The 23,145-nt window shown below is 42.9% G+C and overlaps 1 protein-coding gene across 1 annotated transcript; it reads left to right on the top strand.

Moving 5' to 3' along the window:
* Positions 1 to 8,683: 8,683 nt before the first annotated feature.
* rbm24a (RNA binding motif protein 24a) lies at positions 8,684 to 23,019 on the top strand. The gene is made up of 4 exons (XM_029658773.2): positions 8,684 to 9,122; positions 10,091 to 10,214; positions 10,899 to 10,953; positions 19,973 to 23,019. The coding sequence occupies exons 1-4, from the start codon at positions 8,955 to 8,957 to the stop codon at positions 20,325 to 20,327; spliced, it is 702 nt and encodes a 233-aa protein (XP_029514633.1). The 5' UTR covers positions 8,684 to 8,954; the 3' UTR covers positions 20,328 to 23,019.
* The last annotated feature ends 126 nt before the right edge of the window (positions 23,020 to 23,145 follow it).

Raw genomic sequence — 23,145 nt, 5'->3', positions numbered from 1 at the left:
GGGAAAACTGGGTTTAGGGGGTTATGCTGGGACCAACTTGAACTATATTTGCTTTGAATATGACCTGTGCTCATAGCCAGCTTCAGACTACACACATACTCTCTCATCACTCACTGCATTTCTTTGTTTTCTCTTTCAGGTCAAAGATGGGGAGCTGAAGGTGAGCCCGAGGACTAAGTCAGCTGGTGTCCGTGGCCCAGACACTGCAGGGAAAACCGGAGAGGGGGACGTAGTCACCCCTGTGGAGGTCCTCCAGGCCTCTGAGACCACACCCAGCCCGACAGGGATCCAACAGAACCCCCCGGATACCGACCCAATCAGACCCAAGGAGGAGGGGATGGAGGGAGTGGAGGGGTCAGGGAGAGTGGAAGTCAGAAGTGGGGTCAGTGGGCAGCTTCTCTTAGCCTCTCTGGAGATGGAGAAATGACTCCACGTTTCAACAGACTGAGCAAACTGTGGAGATGTTCTCGTACCTGCCTGGGAGCATCTTCTGTATTAGAGCCTAGTGTGTCTGAGAAGGGAAGGATGGATAAAATGAGGGAAGTAGAAAATGTAACATAGGGGTGAAGTACTAGGAAGAGGAAAGAGAAAATGAGCAAAGGGGGAATGAGAGGAAGAGCGGGAGAGGGTCATTATTATAATAAAAATATTGTAAATTAACCAAAAAATAAATCATGAGATTTATTTTCCATTCATTTATAAAGGTTAAGGGATTTTCCCCCCCTACTTAATGTCGCGATGATGAACGTTGAATTGAAAGCTGTTTTGAACACAAGATGGCGCTGTTTCCATGGAATTGAAGTACTCTTCAGCACTGTTCAGTATCGCAAATTTACAGGTTTTTGGTGTCACACATACCAGTCAAAAGTTTTAGAACACTTACTCATTCAAGTATTTTTTTTTGTGTGTTATTTTCTGCATTGTAGAATAATAGTGAAGACATCAACACTATGAAATAACACATGGATTCATGAAATAACCAAAAAAGTGTTAAACAAACATTTGAGTTTCTTCAAATAGCCACCTTTTGCCTTGATGACAGCTTTGCGCACTCTTGGCATTCTCTCAACCAGCTTCACCTGGAATGCTATTCCAACAGTATTGAAGGAGTTCCCACATATGCTGAGCACTTCTTGGCTGCTTTTCTTTCACTCTGCGGTCCGACTCATCCCAAACCATCTCAATTGGAATGAAGTTGAGTGATGGTGGAGGCTAGGTCATCTGATGCAGCACTCCATCACTCTCCTTCTTGGTCAAATAGCCCTTACACAGCCTGGAGGTGTGTTGGATCATTGTCCTGTTGAAAAACAAATGATAGTCCCACGTAGCCCAAACCAGATGGGATGGCGTATCGCTGCAGAATGCTGTGGTAGCCATGCTGGTTTAGTCTACTTTGAATTCTAAATAAATCACAGACAGTGTCACCAGCAAAGCACCATCACACCACCTCCATGCTTTGTGGTGGGAAATACACATGCGGAGATCGTCCATTCACCCACACCGCATTTCACAAAGACACGACGGTTGGAACCAAAAATCGCACATTTGGACTCCAGAACGAAGGACACATTTCCACCAGTCTAATGTCTATTGCTCGTGTTTCTTGGCCCAAGCAATTCTCTTCTTATTATTGCTGTCCTTTAGTAGTGGTTTCTTTGCAGTAATTCCACCATGAAGGCCTGATTCACGCAGTCTCCTCTGAACAGTTGATGTTGGGATGTCTGTTACTTGTACTCTGTGAAGCAGTTATTTGGGCTGCAATTTCTGAGGCTGGTAACTCTAATGAACTTATCCTCTGTAGCAGAGGTAACTCTGGGTCTTCTATTCCTGTGGTGGTCCTTATGAGAGCCAGTTTCATCATAGCGCTCGATGGTTTTTGCGACTGCACTTGAAGAAATTTCGAAGTTCTTGAAATTTTGTGTATTGACTGACCTTCATGTCTTAAACCTCTTTGGGCTAGGGGGCAGTATTCGGAAGTTCGGATGACTGACGTGCCCAAAGTAAACTGCCTGTTACTCAGGCCCAGAAGCTAGGATATGCATATAATTGGTACCATTGGATAGAAAACACTCAGAAGTTTCTAAAACCGTTAAAATAATGTCTGAGTATAATAGAACTGATATGGCAGGTGAAAACCTGAGGAGAATCCATCCGGATATTTTTTTGTTTGAGGTCACAGGCCATTTCAATGCTTGTCTATGGGATATTCAAAGGAATTCCTCCCAGATTGCAGTTCCTATGGCTTCCACTAGATGTCAACAGTCTTTTGTTTGAAAATAGCCCACCCATTTTTACCTACCTCATCCCCATACTGTTTTTATTTATTTACGTTTCTGCTCTTTTGCACACCAATATCTCTACCTGTACATGACCATCTGATCATTTATCACTCCAGTGTTAATCTGCAAAATTGTAATTATTCGCCTACCTCCTCATGCCTTTTGCACACAATGTATATAGACTCTCTTTTTTTCTACTGTGTTATTGACTTGTTAATTGTTTACTCCATGTGTAACTCTGTGTTGTCTGTTCACACTGTTATGCTTTATCTTGGCCAGATCACAGTTGCAAATGAGAACTTGTTCTCAACTAGCCTACCTGGTTAAATAAAGGTGAAATAAAAAATATTAAAAAAGGACTGTAGTCTTGTGGTGCACGTGGATGAGGCTGCACACTTTGTTATTTGTCTCTGGTATTGAACATACTTCATTCCGTCTTAAATTGTATAGTTTATTTACATATTAGGGTACCTGAAGATTGATTAGAAACGTTGTTTGACTTACCGTTAACTTTTGGGATTCCTTTGTCTGCATGTGGAACGGTGGATTACTAAATCAAACGCCCCGACTAAACGGACTTCTTTGAGATATAAAGAAGGACTTTATCGAACAAAACGACCATTTGTTGTGTAGCTGGGACCCTTGGGATTGCAAACAGAGGAAGATCTTCAAAGGTAAGGGATTTATTTTATCGCTATCTCTGATTTTTGTGACTCTGCTGGTTTGAATTTTTTTTTAAATTCTGGTGTATGCGGGGCACTGTCCTCAGATAATCGCATGGTATGCTTTGCCGTAACGCCTTTTTGAAATCTGATAACGCGGATAACGTTGGATTAACAAGAAGTTAAGCTTTTAAACAATGCAAGACACTTGTATTTTCATTAATGTTTAGTATTACGATTTTTGTATTTTGAATGTCGCTTTCATCGGATGTTGTCGAGGTGTGATGCTAGCGTCCCACCTAGCCCAAAGAGGTTTTAAAGTGATGATGGACTGTAATTTCTCTTTGCTTATTTGAGCTGTTCTTGCCATAATATGGACTTGGTATTTTTACCAAATTGGGATATCTTGGCTCAAACGCTTAAGAAGGAAAGAAATTCCACAAATGAACTTTCAACAAGGCACACCTGTGAACTGAAATGCATTCCGGGTGACTACCTCATGAAGCGGTTGAGAGAATGCCAAGAGTCAAGGCAAAGGGTGGCTATTTGAAGAATCTCAAATATAAAATTATTTTTGGATTTGTTTAACACTTTTTTGGTTACTAAATGATTCCGTATGTGTTATATAATAGTTTTAATGTTTTCACTATTCTATCATGTAGAAAATAGTAAAAATAAAGAAAAACCCTTGAATGAGTAGGTGTTCTAAAACTTTTGACCGGCAGTGTATGTAAGAGTGTATTGGTGTTTCCAGTAGGGTGTCTAAAAAGTCATTACTTTTAATGGTCATTATGAGACAGTCACTAAATTGGCATGTAAGGTGTGGTGGTACGATGCATCAGGCAGTCATATTCAATGTTTAAATTGTATCTGTTCTTATGTAAATAAAAATGTTGCAATATGTTGTGTGTCAGTTTGAATTTCAAGTCCCCCCCCCTCTTTCTTGCTCTCTCTAAGACTGTAAATATGAGAGAGAGAAATAGGTGTGTTTGATTGAGGACAACCGTGGTTTGACTGTGTGTAGAATTCAGCTATTCTCAAATGACCCATGACCTTTGGGCTTTATATACTTGACAGGTGTGCTGTGTTTTTCAACTGGTGAAAAATAATTTGTGTAAATTCAATTTTTATTTAACCAGGCAAGTCCGTTAAGAACAAATTCTTATTTACACTGACAGCCTAGGAACAGTGGGTTAACTGCCTTGTTCGGGGGCAGAAGGACAGATTTTGTACCTTGTCAGCTTGGGGATTTGATCAAGCAACCTTTCGGTTACTGGCCCAACGAGGCTAACTGCCGCGTTAAGAGCATCTTAATTCCATTGAAACTAAATTGGCGAAAGATGATCTTAGTGCTACGATGCTTTTGTGAAACCCAGCCTACTGTAATCAGTTACGTTACCAGCAAAAAAGATTGTAATCATTACGGATACATTTGATTAAGTAAATTATTACTTCTTGAATTACTTTTCAATTTAGAAAGGATGTTTGCGAAATAATACATCTGGACAACTTTCTGTTTTCTCAATGACATTCAATTCAGCATTGAAAAAAGACTAAAGTTTAAGTTTGTTCCACCTGAGCGAGTTTGACCAGAAGTCAGAGACAACTATGATAACATTACATTTGTTTGATGGTTCTTTTTTCTCTTCTTCCAATGCCTCTTAAGGGGAAAGTAATCAGATTACTTTAATGAGTTTGGGTAATCCAAAAGTTACATTACTGATTACAATTTTGTACAGGTAACTAGTAACTGTAACGGATTACATTTAGAAAGTAACCTACCCAACCCTGCACAGCAGGTTAAGTATTTAACAGTTTTCTAATATTACTTTTCAATTTTCCAAACATGACCAATGACCATCCCCATAACGCTTAATCAAGTGGGTTGCCCATCATGATACTGCACTTTAAGTAGAATGCTGAATAAAATTTGTAATGGAATTCCCAAATGTTATTTATACTGAAGAAAAATGTAAACACAACATGTAAAGTGCTGGTCCCATGTTTCATGAGCTGAAATAAAAGATCCCAGAAATGTTCCATTCGCAAAGAAAGCATATTTCTCTCCAATGTGCATAAATGTGTTTACATCCCTGTTAGTGAGCATTTCTCCTTTGCCAAGATAATCCATCCACCTGACAGATGTGGCATATCAAGAAGCTGATTAAACAGCATGATTTTAAAGTCCACTCTTAAATGTGCAGTTGTCACACAACACAATGCTACAGATGTCTCGAGTTTTGAGGGAACCACCAGAGCTGTTCCCAGATAATGTAATGTTCATTTCTCTACCATAAACTGCTTTCCAATGCCGTTTTAGATCATTTGGCAGTACTTACAACCAGCCACACAACTGCAGACCACTTGTAACCACGCCAGCCCAGGACCTCCACATCCGGCTTCTTAACCTGCGGGATCGTTTGAGACCAGCCACCCGGGCAGCTGATGAAACTGTGGGTGTGGGTTTGAACAACCAAACAATTTCTGCGTTCCCTGAGATGATTTGTGACAGTTAAGTTCATCTGTGTGCTCATCATCCTCACCAGGTTCTTGGCCTGGCTGCAGTTCGACATCGTAACTGACTTCAGTGGGCAAATGCTCACCTTCGATGGCCACTAGCAAGCTGGAGAAGTGTGCTCTTCACAAATGAATCCGTTCAAACTGTACTGTGTGTGTATGACGTTGTGTGGGCAAGCGCTTTGCTGATGTCAACGTTGTGAAGAGTGCCCCATGGTGGTGGTGGGGTTATGGTATGGGCAGGAGTAAACTACTGACAACAAACACAATTGCATTTTATCAATGACAATTTGAATGCACAGAGATACTGTGATGAGATTCTGAGGCCCATTGTCGTGCCATTCATTCGCCGCCATCACCTCATGTTTCATGTCGCACGGATCTGTAAACAATTCCTGGAAGCTGAAAATTTCCCAGTTCTTCCATGGCCTGCATACTCACCAGACAAGTAATCCATTGAGAATATTTGGGATGCTCTGGATCGATGTGTACGATAGCGTGTTCCAGTTCCTGCCAATATCCAGCAATTTTGCACAGCTATTGAAGAGGAGTTGGGCAACATTCCACAGTCAACAGCCTGATCGCATAGAGTTGAAGGAGATGAAACACTGCATGAGGCAAATGGTTGTCACACCAGATACTGAATGGTTTTCTCATCCACGCCACTCCCCTTTACCTTTTTTAAGGTATCTGTTAAGGTATTTCCAGTCGTAAAATCCATAGATTAGGGCCTAATGAATGTATTTTATTGACTGATTTCCTTATTAACTGTAACTCACAAATCTTTAAAATTGTTGCATGTTGTGTTTATATATTTTTTCAGTTTAAGCTACATTAAGCAGCCTACATCCATCATTCATAATAGGACCTGTATCTACACTGAGTGCACAAAACATTAGGAACACCTACTCTTTCAATGACAGACTGACCAGGTGAATCCAGGTAAACACTATAATCCCTTACTGATGTCACCTGTTAAATTAGATCAAGGAGAGGACACAGGTTAATGAAGGATTTTTAAGCCTCGAGTCAACTGAGACATAGATTGTGTGTGTGCCATGTAGAGGGTGAATGGGCAAGACAAAATATTTAAGTGCCTTTGAATGGGGTATGGTAGTAGGTGCCAGGCGCACTGGTTTGAGTGTGTCAAGAACGGCAACGCTGCTGAGTTTTTCACACGAATGGTCCACCACCCAAAGGATATCCAGCCGTGGGAAGCGTTGGAGTCAACATGGGCCAACATTCCTGTCGAACGCTTTCGACACCTAGAGTCCATGCCCCAACGAACTGATGCTCTTCTGAGGACACAAGGGGGTGCAACTCAATATTAGGAAGGTGTTTCTAATGTTTTGTACATTCTGTGTGTATGTAGGCCTATGTATTACATTTTTCTGGGTCTATTTGGCACACTCCCAAACGTATAGCCTAGGTTTATGATATAGGCCTATAAACACAGAGATATGCACATAAGGGATTAAGGACAACCTATTGATGAGGATTTACCAGAGACCCTGTACGTTTTCTTAGTCAACATGTAAGGGGATTCTGATCAGTCAGCATGCTGCACAGAACGGAGACAAAAAGGGGACTCAACAGATAGCGTCTCCATTGTGTGGCCGCTGAAACCCGAAACTGACCCTACGGCGGCTCCGCTCCGGGCTGTAAAGGGCGTGTGGGCGTAAATGAATAAAATAGTGAGTGATCCACACAGAGACACCGCAAAGTCGCTCTATCAGGTTGGTGCCCGTAATAGTGACCAAGGAGATGGCTATGGTATTTTTGGGACTGGAGAATCCATTGGCAATTCACGCTATTAAAATGAACAAAATGACAGCTGGCCAGTCACATCATATTTGGCAACTTATCATATTACCGTACAAGCAACCGGACACATACCGGTATTAGGGCCGATGTAGGCCGCGTGTCTCCATGGCTGACTTAGTCCATGAAGGTGGAACCATATAAATGATTTAGACAGAATTCCGTATCAGATGTCTCCGTATAAATTACAGGAAAATACAACTATCCGTCTTAGACCAGTTGTTGTGGAAAGCAGGAGAGGCTCATAATTGTATATATTCAGTCATGAAAAACTGATTGAAATACAGAGGTCTGCTCCATGATTTCCGACCGAGATAAAAATCAACAGTTTATGTCTTATTATCCTTGTCATTATCATTAGGCCTATCGTTAGGCTATGTTTTACTTACAAGCCCTTCAAGACCCACAAGTGGACTTTCATTTGACCTCAAGGCACTCCGGTACTAAAATACACAATGTAACCTTTTCGTATGATTTATAACCACACGCTTAAGCATTAAACGTTTTTTCTGAATATATGATCTTGAATCGACAGTGCAAAGCGTGCGCAATTGCTTCGGCCGCGTCTTTACGCGGCACAGATCTTCCATGAAAGTCATATATAGAGGTTATCATAAACAGCCTAAGATCCATCAACACTCGGTTGTATTCACTCCTAAACGCGTTTTACCAGGGTTCAGTCATCAGTATCCTCATATGAGAGACATCAGGGGACCAGAAAACTGTAAATTGCTGTCCCGACCCATTGTCCTACATGCCTACATAGGCTAATGGTCTTGGTATAGCAGTGTCCCGTGTTTGATAGTCCCAAACAAAACTAAACACGACGGTACTGCATTATTCTATAAAGAAACTCAATCTAATTGGCATCTTGGGGCCCAGAGATTACACCTGTCTGCATTGGTCACGCAGCACTGCTGCTGCCACTTCAACACATGCGTCCCTGGGCTGGCCACTGATCCTCTCCGGGCATACTGGACCGGCTTGGGCCGACCACCTGCTGGAAGGTATCCCTTGGGACAGGGAGAGAACCGATATGTTCATTTTTAAGTCATACCTTTATGGAGTATAATTGGGTATTGTCTGTGAGACTGTGGGTTAATGCCAAAAATGTACCCAACCATCCTCCATCTGAGCTATACAGTTGGTGTAAGACCAGGTCATTGTAGGGTTATGAAGAAGAAAATGATGACCATAACCGTCATGTTGGTTAAATATGTGGTAATATAGCCTATTCTTCCTCATCACATTGCAGGAATGGATCTTTTTCATTCTGCGCGCTGCCCAGCTATTTGCTGGAGCGTGTAGCGGAGCATGTGGGCGGGCAGCAATGCACGCGCTGTACCGCCCTTGTGCTCGGAACGGGGTGGAGTTATGGAATGGGTCCGAAACATATTTAGTTAGTCAAGACAGTTACGGAGAAGAGTTGAAAACACCTGATGATTTCATGGACAATCCGCTCCATATCTCATTTAAGTGTTGAAAGATAATCTACCTCGAATCTTGATTTTTGTTGAGTTTTGTGTTATTTATCTGAAGCCTCTCCAGTTGTAAATCTCATATTGTTCATTTTTATAGAAATACTTAGAAATAACGTAACTAGGTGATAAGGAAACATTGCACTATATTTTGGATTGTTTCTATTCTACTATTTTGCACTAAAATATTGGTGAAGATGCACACCACGCAGAAGGACACGACCTACACGAAGATTTTTGTCGGGGGTCTTCCGTATCACACCACGGATTCCAGTCTCAGGAAATATTTTGAAGTGTTCGGAGAAATTGAAGAAGCTGTTGTGATTACCGATCGACAGACCGGCAAATCCAGGGGGTATGGATTTGTAAGTATCAATATAGTATTTATTTGTCATAACTTTACGACATTTGCACTGTCTGTCAAATGCCTGCAATCTTTCAAATGGCAGCAAATCACATGTCATCGTTAAAGTGGGTGTTGGTTAGGCTAGTGAATTTCATAATATTTAATAGACATTGAAAAGTGTAAGTGTTTTATTGTTCATAAGTAGGCCTGTGTTTTCAGTTTGGAGCGTTCTATCATTGAAGATAACCGATAGGCTACATTACAACTTGTTGCGCCCTGGTATGTTCAGAATATGACTCTTGGGAAGATGATGTGCATGACGTCATCATTATGTCAACGATAAGAGCATTGATGAGAGAACGACAGGCTATACTATACAACTATTTTAGGACCATGGTCCCCCCCTCTTTGATGCTATTTAGTTTGAAGCACATTTATGTGAAAAATAATCATGTAGTATCTGAGTTGAAAAGTTTTCCTTGGATTTCTGGGTCAATTCATTTGAGAAAGACCTACCGCAGCCCCAAAAGCTCTTACATAGAGTAATTACTCTCAAATAGCATTCTTATTGTCATCAGCTCAGAAGCAGTTACGATCTTAATAAAGTAAGCTTGTCCTCAGCCAAGTACAGTGAAAAACTATGTACTGACATCAAGAGGTTAAATTATTTTGAGTAAATAAATATATGTGGATACAGAAGTCTTCTATCCAGTATCTCTTCTGGAAAACAAAGAAACATCTCAGCAGGGTCTAAGATCTCAACTTACTATAAAGAATGACAGTTACCTATATTTGATCAATATTGAGTGACAGTTGGGACGAAATGTAATGTCCATATTTTCTCAAATGTTTGCCCCTTTGCTAATGAATATGATCATTGGTGAATACTGATAGTTTTGATCATACTTGAACCATCCCCCTCACACTTCTTCACCACCTTAACCTGCTTCTTCCCTATGCACTCTCCCTCTCTGTGTGTCCATACAGGTGACGATGGCTGACCGCTCGGCTGCAGACAGGGCCTGTAAAGATCCGAACCCCATCATCGACGGTAGGAAAGCCAACGTCAACCTGGCGTACCTGGGGGCCAAGCCACGGGTGATGCAGCCAGGTAAAATATACACACACACACACACACACACACACACACACACACACACACACACACACACACACGTACACACACGTACACACACACACACGTACACACACACACACACACACATACACACACACACACACACACATACACACACACACACACACACACACACACACACACACACACACACACACACACACACACACACACACACGTACACACACACACACACACACACAGTACTTTTTCAGCCACCTGTCCAGTATCTTAATGTTCTGAGAACATTAAGGGTGTGTCCTAAAGAACATGCATCATGTCTCATCTTATAGCTTTGCATTTCTTTTTCATATTGTCCACATGTTTTCCACACAAATCATGTCTGGTTCAGAATACCATCACAATGAGCTAAATGTTTATTTTAATCCGTCTGTCGCATAAATATGGACAATTAATGTGTTCATTCAATACATGATTCAGAATGTTATTAAAATAACTTGTGTCTAGAATGTTCTGAAATCTGTGTCCCAAATGGCACCCTTTTTTCCTCTATATAGTGCACTTCTATTTGTCCTGATCAAAAGTAGTGCACTAAAATGTAGCGCACTAAATGGGCAATAGGGTGCCATTTGGGACACACTCAATGACATGAATAAGATCATCAATTCATTTTGACCATTCCACATCTCCATCCAGGTTTCACCTTTGGTGTTCCACAAATTCATCCTGCCTTTATCCAAAGGCCTTATGGGTAAGTACTGCAGCATCTTTGTGTTGAGGGGATGGTTGGGTGTTGATGAGAATACATTACAAATGACCTCATCATCATTGAGCTACTGTATATGAAACCTCACTGGTGTAACTACACAACATCTAAAGACCCAATGTTCCTCATTTGGCTAAAGTCGTAGGGTTGTTAGACATGTTCATACAATGACATGTATGTTTATATAATCTGTTTATTTAATTGTTTTGTGCTTACTCTGTTTTTTCTCCATACTGGTATGATAATTATGTTGAAACAAAACATTTCACAAATCCTCTTTCTTTTTATCACTGACTACAGTTGACCAAAATGTACATTTAAGGTTTGTGTGAGTGAAAGAGAAAGTGTGTGTTCATAGTATGAGTGCGTGTGTGTGTGTGCGTGTGTGTGTGTGTGTGTTATTTGTTGAATACAACTAATGGAAAGTTACAGCCTCAATGACTCAATGTTATCTATCTCTCTGGTCCGACAGGCTCGATATGGGTTAAGATAACTGGTGGTTTCAGGATTAGTGCTGTGAGCATGTCACAGATCAGACCAGGGGAATTACCTGTAATCTCAAACACACACAAACAAGCTCAAATGGTGATTATAGATGCATGTATGTTGATTTAAAATTTTGGTTTTGAGTTTAAATTTGTTATTTTGAATAGCAATTAGAGCTTTGTGTGCTGTTTTACTGTTATGAAGTGGTGTTGATAGCTAAACCGTGTGTTTTCTATTTCATGAAAAAAACATATGAATTGAAGATTTTTGGGGGTGTTCTTTTCCATTTTTCTGGAAGAATGTGGACTTCAGTAGGGAGAGTAAAGTTTTTCAAGTTTTTTTACATTTCTTTATTTGATTTGATGCTTTTGTGCTGTAGCTTGTGGTTGACCTTTTCTTTGGTAACAGGATGTTCTTTATATGTTTTTGGATGTCTTGTTGGAGTGAGTGACGATTTGCGGTGTGATTTTTAAAAATGACTTCCCACCACTCACCCCTACTCCAAACTGACCCCACCAAAACCCATCAACTCCTTGCTTGCATGTGTCTTTTTTAATAATTCTAGCATTAACACCTAAACTCTCAAACTCACCCTCTCTGTCTCTCTGTCTTTCTCTCTCATTCTCGTATTCACTCTCTCTCTCTCTCTCTCTCTCTCTCTCGCTCTGTCTTTCTCATTCTCGTATTCACTCTCTCTCTCTCTCACTCTCTCTCTCTCTCTCTCGCTCTGTCTTTCTCATTCTCGTATTCTCTCTCTCATTCTCGTATTCTCTCTCTCTTTTCTCTCTCTTTCTCTTTCTCTCTCTCTCTCTCTCTCTCTCTCGCTCTGTCTTTCTCATTCTCGTATTCACTCTCTCTCTCTCTCTCTCTCTCTCACTCTCTCTCTCTCTCTCTCGCTCTGTCTTTCTCATTCTCGTATTCTCTCTCTCATTCTCGTATTCTCTCTCTCTTTTCTCTCTCTCTTTCTCTTTCTCTCTCTCTCCTTCTCATATTCACTCTCTCTCTCTCATTCTCATATTCACTCTCTCTCTCACTCGCTCTCTGTCTTTCTCATTCTCATATTCACTCTCGCTCTCTCTCGTACTCTCTCTCTATCCCTCTCTCTCACTCTCTCATTATTTCTCTCTCCCTCCATCTATCTATCCCTATATGGTATACTTCAGGCCCTTACGACTCTCAGGAGAGCTGCTGTGTCTCATTCAGAGATAATGATGTCTGTTCACAGGAAAGTAATCTTTGGAAAAATGACTACCAAGGCACATGGGATGAGTACATATACAGTGCCTTCGGAAAGTATTCATACCCCTTGACTTTTTCCACATTTTGTTAGGTTACAGCCTTATTATAAAATTGATTACATTTCCTCATCAATCTACACACAATACCCCATAATGACAAAGCAAAAACAGGTTTTTACAATTATTTTCCAAATGTATATTGCAATATATACTGCAATATAGACCATTTATATATATATACATACAAAATAATAATAATATCACATTTACATATGTATTCAGACCCTTTACTCAGTACTTTGTTGAAGTACCTTTGGCAGTGATTCCAGCTGCAAGTCTTCTTGGGTAACATGTTACAAGCTTGGCCCACCTGTATTTTGGGAGTTTCTCCCATTCTTCTCTGCAGATCCTCTCAAACTCTGTCAGGTTGGATGGGGAGCGTTGCTGCACAGCTATTTTCAGGTCTCTCCAGAGATGTTTCGATGGGGTTCAAGTCTCGGCTCTGGCTGGGCCACTCAAGGACATTCAGAGACTTGTCCTGAAGCCACTCCTGCATTGTCTTGGCTGTGTGCTTAGGGTCATTGTCCTGTTGGAAGGTGAACCTTCGCCCCAGTCTGAGGTCCTGAGCGCTCTTGAGCAGGTTTTCATCAAGGATGTCTCTGTACTTTGCTCTGTTAATCTTTGCCTCGATCCTGACTAGTCTCCAAGTCCCTACCACTGAAAACATCCCCACAGCATGATGCTGCCACCATGCTTCACTGTAGGGAATGTGGCAGGTTTCCTCCAGACGTGATGCTTGGTATTCAGGCCAAAGAGTTCAATCTTGGTTTCATCAGACCAGAGAATCATGTTTCTCATGGTCTGAGAGTCTTTAGGTGCCTTTTGGCAAACTCCAAGTGGGCCGTCATTTGCATTTTACTGAGGAGTGGCTTCCGTCTGGCCACTCTACCATAAAGGCCTGATTGGTGGAATGCTGCAGAGTTGGTTGTCTTTCTGGAAGGTTCTCCCATCTCCACAGAGGAACTCTAGAGCTCTGTCAAAGTGACCATCAGGTTCTTGGTCACCTCCCTGACCAAGGCCCTTCTCCCCCAATTGTTCAGTTTTCAATTTAAGAATGATGGAGGCCACTGTGTTCTTGGGGACCTTCAAAGTTGCAGACATTTTTTGGTACCCTTCCCCAGATCTGTGCCTCGACACAATCCTGTCTCAGAGCTATATGGACAATTCCTTCAACCTCATGGCTTGGTTTTTGCTCTGACATGCACTGTCAACTGTGGGGCCTTATATAGACAGGTGTGTGCCTTTCCAAATCATGTCCAATCAATTGAATTTTCCACAAGTGGACTCCAATCAAGTTGTAGAAACATCTCAAGGATGATCAATGGGAACAGGATGCACCTGAGTTCAATTTCGAGTCTCATAGCAAAGGGTCTGAATAGTTATGTAAATAAGGTGTTTCTGTTTTTATTTTTAATACGTTTGCAAACATTTCTAAAACCTGTTTTTGCTTTGTCGTTATGGAGTATTGTGTGTAGATTGCTGAGAAAAAAAACATATTTAATCCATTTTAGAATAAGGCTGTAACGTAACAAAATGTGGAAAAAGTCAAGGGGTCTGAAGTCGTTCCGAAGGCTCTGTATCTCCATACTGAAGGATATATTTTTACTAGTTTAGTTGATGCAAAACACCTTACTATCGTGTGTTTGTGTAAGTATGTGTGTGTCCTGTTGTGTGTAGTAGTCCAGTGCAGTGGTAGAGCAGTGCCCCACAGTCTCTACTGTGACACAAACAAATGTCTGGATGCCACAGCCTCTGAAAAAGCTTTCGTCACATGGGCTGCAGCGTTAAGGAAAACAAGCTTCTCCATTGTGCCACACAAAGGCTGGAGTGCTGACGCCGCAGTCGTATGAAGTGTGCGCTGGGGAGCAGGGGGCTAGGGCTCTCTCTGTCATGTCAAAATCATCCGCTCTTTAAAAACAGCCCAACAGATGCTGGCTAGAGGCCCCGGGGAGGTTTAAAGGGCCACAGGCATACATAGATACAGCTGTGGTAGGTCAACCACTTCTATACATTATAGCCCAAGGCCAGAGACATAGGGTATGTCCCAATGCTACCATTTTCCCTATATAGAGCACTACTTTTGACCAGTGCCCTGATGAAACATAGTGCACTATGAAGAGAATAGGGTGCCATATGGGACACAGCCATAGAAACAGCTGTGGGCGGGCAGCAACCAGCTCCTTGGCTATCACCACACTATAGCATGTAACAGCACCAACCCGGTCCATAGTTGTTATTATAGCACCATGCCACCCCTCTACACTTCTCACATTTAGTTAAGGCCTGGCTCCTCAGATAGCAGAACGGTTTTAATGGGGCAGAGAACAACAGGTGTGTACCCCCATCGATGATGTCACCCACATGGCATGTGATGGGAACAGACCTTTATTTAGCCTGAACTTTACCAACCACTGGTCGGCAGGACTGCAACGGTCCAAACACAGGAAGATAATATATTTACACAGAGCATTGAGAAACATAGTAACCTTAGTATTTTTTTTTACCTCACTTGTATCCATAGGGAAAAGAGGTCATTTTAATGGGAGTCAGAGGGTGCTTCCCATGATCAACAATGATACATAAATTATTTGGTGTGTGTTTGTGTGTGTGTGTGTGTGTGTGTGTGTGTGTGTGTGTGTGTGTGTGTGTGTGTGTGTGTGTGTGTGTGTGTGTGTGTGCGTGTGTGTGTGTGTGTGTGTGTTAGGTGACACAGCATTTGCCAACATAGAAGAGGTTTATGCTGTTGGAGATGGAGAAACAGGTTGTGGTCGTCTTATGTTGAATGGGAGAGATAAATAGTAGGAACGATGGAGGGAGAGAGAGAGGATGGGATAGATGGAAAGAGAAAGTGAATAAAGGTAGGGTGGGATTTAATCCCAGATTACTTCTAGGGATGGGAACATTCCACAGTAAAATGTATGTAGGATGATAGGCAAGCAGAAAATAGCTGGGGCCCAGCCTCCATTCTCTCCTGTCAATCATAAATGAGGCCAGGCAACAAAGAGCATGTCTGAGACCAGATCCACATGAAAGGAAAGGCTTCCAGCAGTTACATGACTACTTATGGAAACATACTTGTTTGTACCTTGCCTATACTGGACTATGATATATTTCTAAAAAACAAACAGGGATGATTCTCTCTTGGGCAGAATGATCACTTCTAACAGTCCAATTTAGGCTTACGAGCATGGGCCATTTTAGCGTCTGTGTCTTCTTCAAACTTTGTATGTGCCCAAATTGCACCATATTCCCTATATATTACACTACTGTTGGGCCCCGGTCAAAAGTAGTGCACTTTAATGGGAATATCGTGCCATTTGGGATGCAAGCTTTATATCCAACACTAGCATGTTTCACCACCATTGAAACATACAAGTTGAATGCTGTTGAATGCTTGTTCTCTACAATTGCGAATGTGCTACTACAAAACACCTGAGTGTGTGTTGTAGCTCTGCATAACATGTAGGGTGTCCACCATTTCTGCACAGAGTGGGTGAAAACCCGCTTTGGTGATGAAATTTCACCCATTATGTTATAAAATACATTTTACCCAGACAAATATGATTATTCATGCTCTGAATCGTTCAGTCTTTATCTAACATTTCATAGGATTTAACATGTTGTGGCATGTCTGCAAAGTTGTTTCCGTGGGTCGCAAAAAGCAGAATTAGCATAACACGAGCTAAATGAAATTTAAAAATCTCTGAAAATAAAAAGCTTGCGGTAAACTCAGTGCTCCGTTAACATTTCACAGAGATACGCTTGTTTTTGTGAGAAATCATCAAAAAATAACAGCAATTTCGCATTAATATGAGAAGTTTATACTAAAAGATTAAAATACTACGTAATGTCTCAAAATCAATATCTATCTTACCTCTATATTGTTTAATGCCCTGCCGATTCGATAATCAATCAAATTTGATTTATAAAGCCCTTTTTACATCAGCCGATGTCACAAAGTGCTGTATAGAAACCCAGCCTAAAACCCAAAACAGCAAGCAATGCAGGTGTAGAAGCACGGTGGCTAGGAAAAACTCCCTAGAAAGGCAGGAACCTAGAGAGGAACCAGGCTATGAGGGGTGGTCAGTCCTCTTCTGGCTGTGCCGGGTGGAGATTATAACAGAACATGGCCAAGATGTTCAAACGTTCATAGATGACCAGCAGGGTCAGATAATAATAATCACAGTGGTTGTAGACGGTGCAACAGTCAGTTGGCTTTTCATAGCCGATCATTTAGTTAGACAGCAGGTGTGGTAGAGAGAGAGTCAAAAACAGCAGGTACGGGACAAGGTAGCACGTCCGGTGAACAGGTCAGGGTTCCATAGCCGCAGGCAGAACAGTCGAAACTGGAGCAGCAGCACGACCAGGTGAACTGGGGACAGCAAGAAGTCATCAGGCCAGGTAGTCCAGAGGCATGGTCCTTGGGCTCAGGTCCTCCGAGAGAAGAGAGAGAGAATTAGAGGGAGCATTCTTAAATTCACACAGGACACTGGATAAGACATGAGAAATACTCCAGATATAACAGACTGACCCTAGCTCCCCGACACATAAACTATTGCATCATAAATACTGGAGTCTGACACAGGAGGGGTTGAGTTCAACGGGAAAGTGAGCCTGTCAGGTAGCCTTCTTGCACAGCATCCAACCTAGCTGAGGCGAAAACATCTTCCTTATTTGTTACCACTTTGTATCTCTGGCCTCCATTGATTTACTCAACATCATTTTGGCCAACCTACAAGGGTAAAACCTCTAACGTTTGAACGGATTGTGATAGAGACATGAGGTTTGCACCATTGGTTTTCTTAGAGGATTATCTACACAATACGTAACACATTGGTCAAAATATGCCTTTTTGATTTGATAGCCTATAACATGTTTCATATGTGGTGTGAAAGAGCTTCTTTTTGTGTAAGTTTTCTCCATACTGTAAAATATAATAGTGTCGAAAATAGCATTATGAAATACCTGTTTGACCCCACGGGAGAACATGACTGGGTAGCACTCTATTCCCTATATAGTGCACTACTTTTAACACGAACCCTATGGGAATGCATCCCATGTCTTAATATAGCTGTTAATGGGGAGGCACAACAATATCTACTTAACTACGGAGGCCAAGGGTGTTAGTTGAGGAATTGACCAAAGTGTCTGAATGTGTTTAAATTCTTCTCTCTGCGGTTTAGAATGGGTAGGGCAGTCTGGGTGTTTGTGTTGTTTTGCGGTGGATACCGCATTTGATATTTTTTTGTGTCACCATCCTTTGCGTGCCTGTTTGTGTGTGAGAGTTTTTCCTTGTAATCGCCCTTGTGTCTCGTGTTGTGTGAGTTTGTTGTGGTCTGTGTACATCCACTGTGTGTGTGTTTGTTGTGTTGTTGTGCGTCATCCAGCCTGTGTGTGTGTGTGTGTGTGTGTGTGTGTGTGTGTGTGTGTGCACGTGTGTGTGTGTGACTCCAGCCTGTGTTGTAACTGTAACACTGTGCTGAGACAGAAGCGTGCTAGCAGGCCAGGCCGAGGCATCTGCCAAGGATGTGATGTCATAGGAGCGCCTCTAACCTCTGACCCCGTTTAGTTTATTTCCTTTTTGTTTCTTTCAGTGAGTGGTTGTGGTTGTGGTGTGTTGGTGATCCATGTGGACTGTGTTGACATTTCTTTTTTTTTGACGCCTGTGTTTGTAGACTTGCTGTTGTTTTTTCCTGCTTCCTCTTTGGGGCTAGTGTTTTGAGATGTGATTGGTTGGGTAATGGAGTCCTGACAATAGGGTTGCCACGATAGATCTTGTCTTTCATTTCTCTTTTCTCCTCCTTCGATCCAGATTTCAAACTGAATGACAGTAAAAAAAAAAGCTTGTTTCTTATTGGCTTAATTGATGTCAGTATATTTTAGGTCCAATCAAATGTTAGGTTGTTTCTCAAAAGATTTTAATGAGCTGTTGATGACATCATCACATTATGCACAGCATTCCAGACTGTCAAAAATCCACAACAGACCAGAACTCATCTAAATCCAACATTCACAATTGATTAAATGGTGATAAGCCAATTATAAAGTGATTATGTCACTCATGATGTCATAACACTGATTGTTACTCATTCCTTTGAATCATGAATCATGAACATGACTCCAGTTTAGTTTTGTCTAGTATTTTGAGGAATTTGATTCCTGATTTCCCCATCCAGGTCAACAACTTGAGTTTCCTCCACCAAAACAATAATATGACTTTCCCATCATCATGCTAGCTGATAGCGCGAGAGAGAGCCTAGGGAGCCGAGCCTCACGGTCAGGATATGTCATGAAAGGCAGAATGTGCTCATTGTTCCTGATTGCTTATTTAATCAAAAGGTCCCCCTGAGTGCAGCTAGCCTAGCACCCCGCCTGGGGCTCTTTGTCTCAGCACAGAAGTGGAAACAGCCAGCAGTGTACTTTTTGAAAGCTGTCCAGCTGTCAAAATGACAGTGACATTTTCACAATGCCCCCCTCATCTCATAGACCTCCCTCCCTCCCTCCCTCCCTCCCTCCCTCCCTCCCTCCCTCCCTCCCTCCCTCCCTCCCTCCCTCTTTACCCCATCCCCTCCCTCCCCCTTTACCCTCCCCTCCCCTCCCCATCCCTCCCTCCCTCCCTCCCTCCCTCCCTCAATCTCCCTCTTTACCCCATCCCCTCCCTCCCCTTTACCCTATCCTCCCCTCCCCCTCCCGCCCTCCCTTACTCTATCCCCTCCTAAATAGGAATGGCACCAGGGTCAAATCGACATGACAAATCATGTTCTCTTCTCTCTCCATCGACCAAACTCAATCCTGTAAAGTCAGCTAAGCTTAGTGTACATGGATTGTCTCTCCAAGATGGCGTCAATGCTACCAAACACTTCCTTTGCCTAAATCTCTTACAACATGTGATAGGCAGGCAAGGTCATTGAAAACCCAAAATGTCTTTATATCCCTTATCAGAGAAACACAACCCCTCTGAGCTTTGAACACCTCACCATTTTTCCACAGAGATATCTCTATTTTGGCAACCCTATACCTCTATTAGCTACTAGCAGGTGTCTCCGTGGTGTTATTGACTGGTGTTTTGATGTATTGGGGGGCTCTTGGCCGCAGTGTGGTTGGGTTGGCTGTGGTTGGTTCTGCTGTCAGGCTGGGGGGTTGTTGCTGTCTGTCGGTGGCTGTGTAAGGCCAGGTCTGGGATCTCTACCTCTAACTTCCTGTCTGTCTCTGTCCTGCAGGATCCCTGCTCACTATGTTTACCCTCAGGCCTTCATGCAGCCAAGCACCATGGTCATCCCTCACGGCATGCAGCCCAGTGCTGCCTCTGCCTCCACCGCCTCCTCCCCGTACATCGACTACACCGGAGCAGCCTACGCACAGTACTCCGCCGCCGCGGCTAGCGCTGCTGCCGCCGCAGCCTACGAGCAGTATCCCTACGCCGCCTCCCCTGCGGCGGCCGGGTACCTAACCGCAGCTGGTTATGGCTATGTTCAGCAGCCCCTGGCTACGGCCGCACCGGGTTCAGCCGTCGCTGCAGCCGCAGCCTTCGGTCAGTACCAGCCTCAGCAGCTGCAAGCAGACCGCATGCAATAGCAGCCACTGCAGCCATTGGACACAACGGGATGGGAGGCCCGCGGCCGGCCTCGGCTGATTGGCTGTGAAGAGGAGAGGACGATGAAGAGGAAGAGAGAGGGGCCGTGTCGGTAAGAGGGTGATGATGATGATGGTGAGGTGGGAACTCCATACAGTAGCTTTCCAACTTGCTGTGTTTAAACCAAAAACTTTATAAATTGACAAAACTAAGTAAGGAAGGTGGATTTATCCTTTTGATTATTATTGTTGTTATTAATATAATTATTACTATCATTATAATTGTAGTAGAGTATTTATTTCTAGAGGAGAAATGCAACAACTAATCACAGTGGTTGTAGCTTGGTGTAAAACATGACTTTATGTTCCATTGCTGTCATTAACATAGGAGAGAGAGAGCGTTCTCTTTATGGGACACTTAGACGTGTCCCGAAGTGCCCTTGCAACCTATATTTACTATCACATTTCGAGGGCTCTTGTCCTTCTGTCTTTTCAAGTGCATTGAAGTAAATTGTCTGATAATCAGGGAAATGTATCAGTTTCCAGTGTGTTAGTAAAGACAACCTCTGCATGTCAGGGAGTAGTTGAAATAACTGTGGAGAAAAGGAGAAGATTTGTAGCTCGTGTCACACGTTAAGAACTACCTTTTTAACTTCCTGATGATGAATGTCCCTTTTTTGACTCTGTATCTTGACCTCTTGACCTATGCAAAGCAAACAATTTACCAGGAGACAAAAAAACTGCAGGAATAACCGAAAATGCCGTCAACTCTTCAAAGGGCATCACAAACAATATGAAGGCAACTCACAGAGAGAGAAAGAAAAGCATGTTTTCAGACAATGAGAAGCACCAAATCTGTTAGTCTCAAACACATACACGTGGCTGCATGCAAACACACGCACACATACACGCATACACAGTTGCGTACATAGTGGTAAAGGTCAATGGGCCCAGTCGTGCTCTCTGCCTCTGTGCAATGGGATCTAGTCAGAGAGAAAGAGAGAGGGAGGGAGAGGGAGAGAGAGAGGGAGCAGCTGGGGAGGGGGCTGGCACAGTTCGCCCAGCGCCACACAGACGGATCACTCTGGAAATAACGCATCACTTGTCCTCATTTGTTGAGCTGTCACATTTTAATCCCGGGGCCCATTTGGGAACTGTCTCTCCTCTGTCCTGCCTGCCTGGCCCTGTCAGCACTTCCACCTCTGTCCTCTATCCTCTGCCCTCTGTCCTAGAGCCGACCGGCTGGGCTGGTGTCAGGTACACACACACTTCCCTCCTATGCTAACCCTCACCAACCCCCTGGCCCTGTACCCACTCCTCACAGCCTCACCAATCCCCTGGCCCTGTACCCACTCCTCACAGCCTCACCAATCCCCTGGCCCTGTACCCACTCCTCACAGCCTCACCAATCCCCTGGCCCTGTACCCACTCCTCACAGCCTCACCAACCCCCTGACCCTGTACCCACTCCTCACAGCCTCACCAACCCCCTGACCCTGTACCCACTCCTCACAGCCTCACCAACCCCCTGACCCTGTACCCACTCCCCACAGCCTCACCAATCCCCTGACCCTGTACCCACTCCTCACAGCCTCACCAACCCCCTGACCCTGTACCCACTCCTCACAGCCTCACCAACCCCCTGACCCTGTACCCACTCCTCACAGCCTCACCAACCCCTGACCTTGTACCCACTCCTCACAGCCTCACCAATCCCTGACCCTGTACCCACTCCTCACAGCCTCACCAACCCCTGACCCTGTACCCACTCCTCACAGCCTCACCAACCCCCTGACCCTGTACCCACTCCTCACAGCCTCACCAACCCCCTGACCCTGTACCCACTCCTCACAGCCTCACCAACCCCCTGGCCCTGTACCCACTCCTCACAGACTCATCAACCCCCTGATCCTGTACCCACTCCTCACAGCCTCACCAACCCCCTGACCCTGTACCCACTCCTCACAGCCTCACCAACCCCCTGGCCCTGTACCCACTCCTCACAGACTCACCAACCCCCTGACCCTGTACCCACTCCTCACAGCCTCACCAACCCCCTGCAGGCGCTTGACATATGAATCTATGGGTTCTTAGTGTGCCTTACATTTGTATTGCTATTTAAGAGAGTAAGAAAGGAGATCTACTATTTAAGATATTTATTTTGAGATTGGACTATGTTCTATGCGCTCTAAGGACAGAGAATTAGTGGTGGTACTGTATTCATTTTATTATGTATTCATCTCAAGGTATATAAGTTATTGAGTAGATTTAGTTGTATTATAATTATTATTAACATACTCAACCAAAAATGTTAATGTTGGATTTATATAAGATACAATTCTGTATGTGCACTGTACAATTATACTTTTTGCCTTTTGAAATCTTAGAATAAATATTGGTTAGTTGAATGCCTTTTCTATGAAACTTTATTTAAATGCAGGCCTATTTGCGTGCAGACTGTTACTCTGTCTCTTTTGTGTTTAGAACGGTTGGAAAAGACAAACAAAATCCTGACAAAAATGAGCTAATTGCTGCTTTATACATTAGAATGTATAGTTATTGTCATGGTTCGGATAGTTGTGCTTCTATTGCTTTTAATATACATCAGATGGGCTATTTTACACTGTTGGGAATTTTTATACTTGAACTATTTCTTACAAGGGAAAATATGAAAAATAAATGACAAAAAAAACACATTTTAAGGAAGCTTTTTATTGTCACTGGATTAAGGCATGTACAGTGTTATTTACTATATTTAAATGCAAAGGTCCTGTTGGTAGTAAAATGGTATTTCAGAATTTCAACACTATTTACTCTAAATT

Source organism: Oncorhynchus nerka, linkage group LG4 (assembly GCF_034236695.1).
Source record: "Oncorhynchus nerka isolate Pitt River linkage group LG4, Oner_Uvic_2.0, whole genome shotgun sequence".
Lineage (NCBI taxonomy): Eukaryota > Metazoa > Chordata > Actinopteri > Salmoniformes > Salmonidae > Oncorhynchus > Oncorhynchus nerka.
This window is presented reverse-complemented; position numbering and strand designations above follow the sequence as displayed.